The 12,000-nt window shown below is 29.1% G+C and overlaps 1 protein-coding gene across 4 annotated transcripts in view; it reads left to right on the forward strand.

Moving 5' to 3' along the window:
- The first annotated feature begins 8,756 nt into the window (after window positions 1–8,756).
- LOC114120135 (ras-related protein Rap-2b-like) overlaps window positions 8,757–12,000 on the forward strand; it is a 95,120-nt gene continuing 91,876 nt past the window's right edge. Inside the window, exons 1-3 of one of the 4 annotated variants that reach the window (XM_050201786.1) lie at window positions 8,757–9,480; window positions 10,652–10,786; window positions 11,717–11,835. In XM_050201786.1, the coding sequence (XP_050057743.1) occupies window positions 10,775–10,786; window positions 11,717–11,835 (131 nt within the window). In that variant the 5' untranslated portion in view covers window positions 8,757–9,480; window positions 10,652–10,774. The remainder of the gene's footprint in view (window positions 9,481–10,651; window positions 10,787–11,716; window positions 11,836–12,000) is intronic. The other 3 variants (XM_050201787.1, XM_027981948.2, XM_050201788.1) reach the window with 3 other exon arrangements.

A 12,000-nucleotide genomic window follows, 5' to 3' on the forward strand; every position in this document is an offset into this window, starting at 1 on the left:
TTATCTTAATTTGAGTATGTTTTACACTCAACAAATTATCAAATTTATTCAATTATTACTATACATATTTAACTTGTATAATTTGATATAATATATTTTGCATATTGTACGCATAATATTACCTTGGATGGAAAACTTATCATCAGGTGTTCGTCACTTCGTTTAATTGCCCTTCTCTGCACCGGGAGAGTAAAGGATCGAAACAGTAAAAATTGTGTGTGTGTGAAATTAGGGCGCGTCCGTGTATAAATATTTTTATGAACGTAAATGTGCTCACGAGAACAGCAGGTGGTGCTAATGAGTTATATAATACCTGAACTTTTACCTGAGGACCACTGAGAGAATACTCAACTACTCACTCAAACCATACTTTTTCGTTGCCGCCATAGACCGAATTTATTTATGGGTTGACATGTCCATAATTTTTTAAAATAAAATATAATTTATGTGTTTTGCGTTATAATATTTATTATTAACCTTAAACAATATGGTGCTTAAATTGTTTCAAGTATTTTGTTTGGCCTGTCGAAATTCAATTAACTGAACTAAGTACGAAAAGTGTTAATGTCATTATATAGCTAGGCAGCTAGCACATCGAAAATCGTTATATTTTGTCATTTATCGTATCGTATAATATTATATTCGTATACATGTAACGAGGCTTGGTTATGTCGTTATACTTAATTTAATTATTTTAATTCTTACATAGAGTCTGTCAAGGGTAACAAACTAATAAAAATTAAAAAGTAGAAGACAAATTTAATATTATGTACGTTTTATTCTACCGTGTACGGAAAATAAAATAAAAATGGTGTTAAATATGAAAACACAATTCGCTACTAAAATGTTTTTTGATAATAATTACTAGAAAGATATTTTTGCTTTCAATGAAATGTAACATAAAGAGAACTCGGTGATTCGTTTAATATTATTAATCTTATCATAAAAACCCTATATGTTATTATTACAATATGCCGAATGTCGATACGTAATAATAACTTTTATAATTTTTCGTATGTTATAAACACTATCTGAGTACGTTGTTTCCTCGACGTATCTATAAAATTCAAAACTATGTGAACCGATATGAAAACAAAGGCTAGATCTGTCGTTTACCGAGAGTATTACGCGTTTTTTTCTTTGAGGGCGCCAGAAATTCTAGTTCACAAAAATTAGCACACAATCGATTTATTGCACTCACTTATTAAAAGTGGCGAGAAATGAAAATAAAATCCCTACTCGCTGTGACCTATATTTTTTTTCGTGTTTACTATACGTATTGTGTTATGAATTTAAAAAAAAAAAAGAACTATTTTACAATATATATATATATATATGTACAATGTACATGTGAAGGGATACGCGATTATGTGTACGTATAATACAACAGCATTACAATATACTGTTAGTTAACTGCTAAGGGTTATTCGGGTTACTAGATGATGATTATTATTATTATTATTATTAACAATAATAATTCATGCAGTCCATATATATATACCACTTCAGCCAGTATACCTCTCACGCTCCACCGATCATCGTGCACCGGTAATCCGCAACCGGTGGAAATCTTCTGCTTGCATATTTATGGAATAATAGTGGAAAGGTAAACGAAATAACCACCCGGAGCTATATATACATATATTATATTTATGTTTGTGTTTATGTGAATACTTAACTGTATATAAAAATATGTATGCATTTTGCTCTCGTTTTTTTTTTTTTTTTTAAATAATTGCATGTTCGTTTTCGCGCTTTTACGTTAATAAATAATACTAAATATTATTCGAAACGTGCGTCTAAACACTGATCGTGACTTTATTGGGATTCACCGATAAACCTTTGACGCGTCGATAGATAATAGAATAATAATAGATAGCGTAGTAGTTAGCGTCAGCATGACATTTTTAGTTTTAATAGTTTTATTTGTTATGAGGCGGGCTTACTATAGTATGCCAGCCATTAAATATTCGTTTTTACCTTTGAATTATATAATCGATCACTCGTGAGCTTTTGCCTTACACGTTAATGAAGTGTCCGGATTTTGTCTTGCGATTTTGGTATTTCAATTACTTCCATTGCTATAATATTGTATAATAGGCGGTAGTATTGTCCGTAAATGAAATTGTTATTTGACAAAAAAAAAAAAATAAATAAAAAAAATAAAAAACAATTATTTCAAGCAGTCGTCGTTATCCGTTTTTTGAGTTAAATTATTCAAAGGATTTACTTATTATTCAAATAAAGTGATAATTTATATAAAATGTTTGATCCTATTTTTTTTAATTTGTTTCGTTTAATTTTTTTAAAATGGTTTGCTAATGTGTGACAACAACAGCTGAAATAATAATAATAATAATAATAAAATAATAAATCGCTGTACAAAATAGGTACAATTATTCATAGGTAAATTGTTTATAGATATAGTTACGAAAATAGCTCGTTAAATTTTCTTGTACTTCTATGGTCTCATACTTCATTGATAATAGCGCTCGGTCGTTTTATGTAATATTACACGTTTTACGTTTTGGTATTTACACACCAAATACAGTTGTGTATCTAATATGAGCTCAAGACACGGATGGAAAAGCGCTTATGTGATCGGTGTGAAAAAACAAACCAGATTGCATTAAACTATATAGATAATAGATGGACGTGGTGTTTAATTGTATAGTTTCTAAGACGAGTGCGTTCATCAGAAATTAAATACGATGATCATTTTCTCAACGGTAACACAAGTGTTATTTTTAAAGAGTTAATGCGCAGTTAAACAGTTTTTGTTTTATTCGCGTTCAAACACAAGATGTATTTATTGTACATTGATTGTAATTGAAACGCAATATTCCAAAGCGCTCAATGTAATCTATATATAATGTTCAAGTATCAATAAATTGTTATGTTTAATAAATTTGATATACTTTATATATATATCTAATTATATTATCAGGATTGAAATTCTGTTTGTATCAAAAACTGTATTATTAAAATTATTTTCATTTTCTATAACGTACGAATATGTATAAATCATAAACATATTTCATTCGAGTTAATATAAATATTATTAAATATGTAAATGTTTGCCTGTTTCAATATCAGATAGAAGGAAAGGACCGTGGGCCTATTCAGATTTTCAAAACAGTGGTTTAAAACAAAAAAATAATAATAGCGCAATAATAAAAAGGTTTACCGTGGAAGAGAGTTGGGTGTTGGGTAAGGTTGAACATTTTTTGCAATGACAAAAATATAAATTATAGGTATGGTTTTTTTTTCAAATTATATTTTTTGATATAATCAATAGTTTTCAGATGCAGGTAATATAATAAATTAATTTTATTACATTAATATTCTAATTAATATCAATATTGATTATTATTTATTATTAAGTATCATTAACAATGATTGATAATATTAATTATTAATATTTATGACGTAATCATTAAGAACGGATAAAGGAGAAATTACTTTAAAACAACTAATCTGCAGAATTCAATAATAATTTTTAAATAACTACGAAAACCATTTCAACTCATAGAAATGCTAATTTTGAAATTAAATGTTGTAGACAGCTGGCTGCATACATTCGTTCCTCGTAGTATTGACCTTAATAAGTGAACAACTCCGCATCCGCAGTATAATGATTAATCACAATTCACATTAAGTCCGCGTGTTACTGATGATTAATGAGTGATGACAACATTACGACTTGAACAATACTGAATTACTGTTATTCAAATATTTAACGTTTAATTGATTTAAGTGAGTTAGAAGAAATATTTTTGATTAAATTAAAAAACTAAAATTACAAATGAGTGTTATATTTTTATTATAAGTCTATAATATAATATATTATTTATAGCTCGCGATTACAATAATATATTGTTTCCATTTCGTATTTACCGTATTGTATTTTAATACGGTTTATAGAAAAAAATATTTCTAAAATGTTACTTTTGGTAGTAATGCATATTAATATTATAAAATGTTTAATCCAACTAGATCCATAAAACCTCGGAGTGATGAGGATGTACCCGCTTCGTCAGTATTCTGGTCTGGAAAAGTCTTTTGGTCGTGGAAATGCTTTCATCGTAAATTGTCCCCTTTTGTATTATCATTTTCGTAGTAAGAATCACTTTTTCGCAAGTTATATACAAGTACCTACATTGTGTGTTTGTTTTATGATTTTCAATTTTAACAATTTTATCACACGGCGTAGTAAATAGGCAAATCACCTACACCAGTGTCGCGAGTGTTATTTTTTCCGACATCTCATAGAAGCGATAATAATATTGCCCAGCAACTTGTGCTTTTGCCAATGATACACGATTTTCGATATTCTCTGCCACACGCCACACATTCATCTAAATCTAGCTACACCTGAGTTCATATAGGTAATATAAACAATAATATTGTAATATTGGTGATTTAACGATTAAAATAAATTAACAATTTCAACAAACTTTCAGTTCAAGGATCATTTTTTATTATTTGTACACGAACATGGTATTATATTTTGCACTATTATTAACTGTTTTTCTTATTTCTATGTAGTCGAACTAGTCTTCCCTTTTTCTTCTAAATGTCCATGTACACTTAAGACTATTCGTCTTGTCAGATATTGCACTCTCTTTAGTATTTCTTACCATTTCTCTTGTGAGTCTATATCACTCAGTTGTTCATACCCGTTTTCTAAAAAAAAAATATCTGTGTATCGTCAATAGATAAAACAAGTAATTTTTATTTTCTAAACAAATCAAAATCATACTCACTTACTTTATAGTATTCATGTCCACGAGTATAAATTGCTTTATATGTGTCTATAATTAATGATTTCCGATAACTTAGGCTTTTGATAACACTTAGAAATATTATATTTGAAATACATACAAATACGCGAGGTAAACTATCTCGTCTTCTATTATTGATATTGCTGTTATGCTTTCAATTCAAATATAATATATAATTTAATTTCGTTGTTACTTTGATTAATAAAATTCCTCAATAAAGCCGTTGAATATATTGCAGTGAAATATTATTATCACAAGCAAAAAGGTGTTAGAAAATATTTTTTTTTAAATTAATTTTTAAATTTCATATATTATATTAAAACTACAAAAAATATTATTATTATTTAATTTTAATTCTATGATAATTTACTCTACGTATTACATATATATATATACTCGTATAGTATTATTATAGTTATTGTTTTTATAAAAATTTTTCTTAGACAGTTAATTAAGATTCAAGCACATTATACAATGTAAAAATTACGAGTACTTTTGTCTATTAACACTTATTTACCACGAGTTGTGATATTAAAAACTTAAATTAAGTGTATAATATCTTGTTTATGTATTTTAGTAACAACAATTTTAAATTAATCAAGAATTCTTACTGTAATCTCTGTAGTTAATATAAAACTAGTATGATAATAATATAATTGTAAAACTAAAAACAATATAATTTCCATGAAATAAATATGATTTAATTAAAATATGTAGTGCGTAGAATAATCTAATACAATAGAATATAGTTGAGTCAAAACTTAGAAATTCTATATAGTGTGACTAAAATTAATTGACCTCATTATGTCAAGAAATTAATTTTATAGTTTAGAAATTTCCTTCAGTGGTTTTAGTATAATTTATGGATGTCTATTGTCCATAAACAGCTCTTATGTTAAAAGTTTATTTAAGTATTCATTGTTTTATATTTTTAAAAAAAGTTTAAAAATGTAATGCTTAAAGTAAATTCATTTAATTTTTATTTCAAATGTTTGTGAATAAAATAGGTATTTAAAATGTTTATAGGTATAAATAGTAGAATCTTAGATCGGTTTGATGAAATTAAAATTGCTGTCATTATAGAGTCGTTATTTGTAGTTTGAACTTCTATTAAATTTAAATACTATATAGCCTGGGGTCTCTTAGGTACTTTTAATGAATATTATTTATGTTATTAATTTAAATTATAAATTTACAATCATTAAAATTAATTATCAAAAATCATTAAGCAAACACAGTTATTATTACTTATTAGATAATACATCAAATTTCGTTATTATAAAAAGTTTTATTTCGTACAGTAAAATATATGCATTATTATATTATTATTCATTTGAAAATATTAATTAAACGTTGGAATGATTTCGGGCGAAGATTTAATCAAAATATTAAAATAACACGGTTTGCTGCGTGCAGGTTAGTATTGCGGAAGAATATTTTGGCCTAAATTATATTCGTGGTAAGCTATAAATTATTAGTTTTTCATTTTAATTTTATTAACACGTTATACGCGTAAATCAAATAGATGCATTATTACATAGGTACCTACGTAATGTGTGCATTAATTTTGACACATATTTAATCATTTTAAAAGTTTTATTTGAATTGTTGTTTTTTTTTTTATTTTATGATCGACGTTTAAAAATCAAAAACAATATTTATTTTACAACAGATATGATAACTAAAGAAACACATTATGACCTGAATATAAATATTTATTTAGATTTAGCAATTTATCAGTATAATATATTCAGATTCGGACAATTCTAGTTTATCAACATATTATGATATCTGTTTATAACGTACGTATTTTCAAATAAAAAAAAAATACAATCATTAGTCATATTTGCTTTCTACACTATATGAGGCGATTTTTTTCTACTGTTAAGTGTTAAGAGTTTAAAAGGGTATGTTAAGCCCGTTTCCAAAAAGCTTAAAAAAACCAGACACGTCATGATAAATGTAAAATGACAGGCGACTGGCTTATTTATGTTCTCGTTGTGTTTTTTTTTCAGACCTCTGCATTAGACAAAATTATTTTTATAGGCCTCTTTAAAACAATCATTAATTACATTATTTACGTATTATTCATAAGATTAGCTTAACAATGTGATAAGTTCAATTAGAATTAACAATATATGATTTTATGAACCAATAGATGGAATGACTGTGACGCTGTCATAAAATATGGAAATGAACCGTATAGTTGCACGTATTTTTAATGCATAGTATGTAATATACTTACAAATGTTCAAATAATTGATTTATACTAATTATTAAAAGGAATAAATCTGTAAATCGTAATTATTGATAAAAATTATATTGCACTTAACGATAAAATAGTAGCACACACGTGGTACTTACATTAAACGAAATTGGTAGTCGATAACGAACGATATAAAAATAATGAATATCAAGTGCCGGGAAATATAAAAATGCAGTTTTTGCATGCGAAGGTTGTAAATAAATTATAATAGGAATAGCTTATTTGTTAGTAAAATTGTTTATCTGCAGCATTTTAGTAGTCCATGGACTAATGCATTGCGTGATTATATGCCGGTTAGAAATTAGGCAACACTGACTAGTGAGCTATTAGAATTAAGCTATGAAACTGAAACAATATTTAAATGAATAAACACGAATTAGATTATTATTAATAATAATGTAAAGAGAGGTTGAAGCTGGTAATTTGGTATCTAGGGATGCAAAATATTTAAATGTGCTGCTGAATCAGATGACATATGTAAATAGAATGTTTCTGTTCAAAAAAAAAAAAAAAACATTTATAAAGCTACCTAGTTAATTCAAAACATTTTTTAAACGTGGAATTTATGACTATATAAAAATCTTTTGTACGCAAGATGGGACCTATGCTGCCGAGAGCCATTTAACAGCTATAAAAGAATGAATTTTCATTTAAAGATTTTAAAAACCATAAAAATTGTTTATCTTAAACTTATACAAACGCTTCTTTGGTCGTATGGGAAATATAGATACTAAAATTTCTTTAGAAGTAACATTTACAATTCTTTTAAGTAAATATTTGTATCTAAATAATATTATAATAAACAGTTTTTTAACATTTTTTTTTTTATTTTATTATTTTTATGTATATTATATATATTTTCCACGTTTCAATAACTTATTGTTTCATTATTTATATATAATGACTAACTTTAAAAACCCGGATAAATTTAACATCGATCCCGCATAATTTGTACAAGTATAGCAATGGTTAATTAAGTGAACTGAGAAAAATATAAATCTCCCTCTGTTTCTGTCATAACTAAACAGCGTTGTACGGCCGGCTTAAATTACGTTCGCACACGTCCTTCTACCGCGCGAGAGAAGAGCAGTCTGTCTGCATAAATACATTTTTGTCTCGGTTAATATTTCTTCGCCGAAAACCGACTTATGGGTGCACCTGCAGGCTGCAGGCACAACGCGAGTTTATCGTCATCTACATATATAATTATTATCGGCAATAATACTCTTATATTTACATAATATAGATATATACGTATATATATATATAACACACGCAGAGTTTTACGCTCGCCTATATATATATGCAGGTTCACTGTTATGCACGTCGCGGCATAATATTATTATTATACTCACGGGCGTGTATACATTTATATATATATAAATACACATACATATATATATATATAATATCTACATGTGTGTAAACGTTGTACGGGGATCGCCGCAGGACGCGCGACGTTGGCGAGCGGAGGAAACCGACTGTTATATATGTGCAGCAGTGACCGAGAGAGCGGGCGAGATACCGGCTATATAGGGGATGCGCGCGGCCGTATGCGGAGAGGGTACGACCTCCTGGAGAGGGTGTGACACAGAGGACGGAGAGGGGGTGGACTGGATTCGCGCTGCGACCGGCATGCGCACCGGCAGACGGGGGTGGGATAAAACACTTTTCCTGCAGATTTCTCCCCAGTCGCCCCGTGTGCAAAACCCTTCTCGCCGCCGCGTACACGGAACGGCATCGCACTCTCTGTCCGCGATCACGGGGACGAGAAGTTTGACCCCGTTAAGTCGGTCTCTCGCGTCTCTGACACCTGTTGAGTACAGTTGTAATACGCGACCGCGGCGTGTACATTCGGTAAGGTATAATAATAATAATAATAATTGTATCCATCACTCATTACTCGTATCCTATAATAATAATAATAATAATAATATAGTGCGACGGTGTAAATAAAAAACGGTACGTTAATTGTTAGTAAATATATATACATAAATATATATTTATAGAGGACGACGATATTAAATATTATATTCTCCTCGACGACGATGACGAGTTGGATATCGCCGTGTCGTTTTCTTTTAAAAATTATTTTGTAAAAAATAAGCTACAATAATTGATACCGTTATAATATAATTTAAATTTTTTATAAGTAATACATTATCCACCGCGAGAGTGTCATAATATAATTAATGTGCATCGAAAACGAGTCGTTTCGCAGCACCGTCATCGAAAATATCGTACCAAATATAGTTTGTCTCGAGCACTTGGTAGTATAATAATCGTCGTCAGTGTCCGGTCCAGTGCGATTCGGTGAAGTTTAAAAAAATCGAGAAATAGTTTCGTATACGCGGCCACCTATATTAGTTTTCGGTCACCTCAACGTCGGTACATATAATATATTGTAAACAGGAGTCACCGAGCAAGCAGGTAATTACGTGTTTTATAATATTGTTATTTATTTATCTTTCCCTCGTTGTTATATTTGCTTAAATGCGTGTAATGCGTGTACGTAGATTTTTCGTCGGTGCATATGAACACCGGATTAAAGGAGTCCCGGGGGCGTCGTTCCCGCAGGACACACTGGTATAAGGCATTTAGACGTCTCATTAGATATAATCAGACTAAAATAAATTATGTCAAGTGACGATCATTGTTATTCTTATTTTTAGTATAAATATCACTATGAAAATTAATTTTAAAGACAACTGAAAACCCAGAAAACCATAAATTCCTGTATAAAAACATTTTCGATTTATATTTTAACAGTTTTAATTTTTTATTATTTTTGATATATTGTTTCTTATTCGCGACGTCTGTGTATTATGATATTGTTTTATTATGCTATTTCATAAACGATTGGCATATCTAATGTCGAATCGGATTTTGTAGGATATTTTTTTTTATTACTATTTTAGTATATTACGTATATGTTTTTCAATTATAATATTAACGAATATAAAGCCATGGGCATGTAGGTACACCAATGTTACGCAATGTTAAAATCCTTAATGATAACAAAAATATAGCTATATTTTTTTTACCACTGGGCCACAACCAAGTATCGACCAATGAGTGAACTTAATCCGTATATTTGGTCGCGAATTGTTTGAATAATAATATTTTGCTAGCATTATCGTTCCCCACATGACGTTAATTTTATAAGTGCAGATTTTTAGCACAAAGCCGTATTTTAGTATACAGGACAAATCGATTTTCAACTGTACACATAGCGAACGGGCATAATGGCAAATAATTCACTACACATATGTGTATATTATATTACACACATTCCGAGGTTGTATCGATCATAGTATTATTATTATTATTTCTATTATAATACCTATATTGTGTGCCATGGAAAACGAAACTAGTTTAGTCGCGTTACGTGCGCGAACAGCGTGAATTTCTTTAATTGTACGTTTTATAAGTGTCTAAAAAGTAGCCACAGGGTGAGCGCCCCGTCGCGTTTTAATAGGATTTTTCCGAACCATCCACTACCCTCTTCTTGTGGGTTTTAGTGCGGATATTGCGGCTCGAATCTATTACACGGCCGGAATAAATTAAATTTTTTTTTACATAGCTTTTCCTTTTTTTTCAGCAGTTCAATACGTATTACGAGACGTTGATAAATTTACCTGTGAATAAAATTTGGACCGTGAATTCATGTGCATTTTCGTAGGGCAGCGAATTCATCACTCATAAATTATAACGTTTATACATAATGCAAATGCAGGTTATTCGACAAAAAATACTCTCGAATTTGTGAAACTGTACGTGCTTAGAACACTAGCACACAGTAGCTACACAGTATACACATATAGTAAAATAGTAAATCTGCATGATATGTTGTCTCCGTCTTAAAAACGACGTTATTACAATAAAACAAATTTACGTTCAGAAAAACAACATTTTTTTTGTAGTTAGTATTAAAATAAGTGTGAACTGTAGACCTATTAGAAAACTTAAGGGTAAGAAACATTATCCATGTGTGTACATCAGATTTTTATTGATACTTAAATTTTTAAGCGAGTTATATGAGTAGCAGTATAAAATACTGTAATTTTAAAATATACATGACTCGATTGAAAATTAAAATATCGTTAAATGTAAAAATGTGGATAATGTTTTTTACCTTTAAAGTTTGATTTAAGTACCTATATACATTTTTGAGTTATCGACAAAAAATTAGTTTTGATAAACATATATTTTACATTTTACACACGATTGTGAGATGGACATAGCAAAATTCATCCTAAAAATATATGTATTCATAAAAGGTAACCAGTCACCATGTCTGGATTTAATTTACGAGTAAATTTTGAGTTTTGATTGAATATTTTTTACCAACATAAAAAGGTTTATGGTTGATTTTACAATTTAACGGCATTTTGCACTCATCAACTTCACTGCGCATCAAAGTAATTACCTAACATATTGTTTCTACCTCGTAAAAATAGTTTTTTAATACACCTATATTATATATATTGTGTTGAAATATTTTAACGCTTATAGCAATAACGCATATTTTGTTCTTGACTGAAGGTACAATAAAACATTGTACATATATTGCACAGAAATAATAATTGCGATACATTTTTTTTTCATATATTGTACGTACATACCATTCCCTATTAACCTTGTGATGTGATTGTTTTTTTTTCAGCAACAAAAAATGCCTCGAGACGGAGCAAAAGGCAAACACCAATTTAAACGGCGATTCAGTCTACAACCGTCATCGTTCTTCCGCGATGATTCGTTGTCGTCAAGCCACTCGATAGCTAGGTAAGAAATTTTTTTGTAGAACACGAATACTTGTAAGTAGCTTGTAATTTACTCCAAAATAAAGATTACTAACTTAAATAGTGATTGTATTTTGCACCAAAACGAGTATTTATGAATTTGATTATTTTGTATATACCTTGTTTGACCTGATGGACCTGTATGACA

Source organism: Aphis gossypii, chromosome 2 (assembly GCF_020184175.1).
Source record: "Aphis gossypii isolate Hap1 chromosome 2, ASM2018417v2, whole genome shotgun sequence".
Classification (NCBI taxonomy): domain Eukaryota; kingdom Metazoa; phylum Arthropoda; class Insecta; order Hemiptera; family Aphididae; genus Aphis; species Aphis gossypii.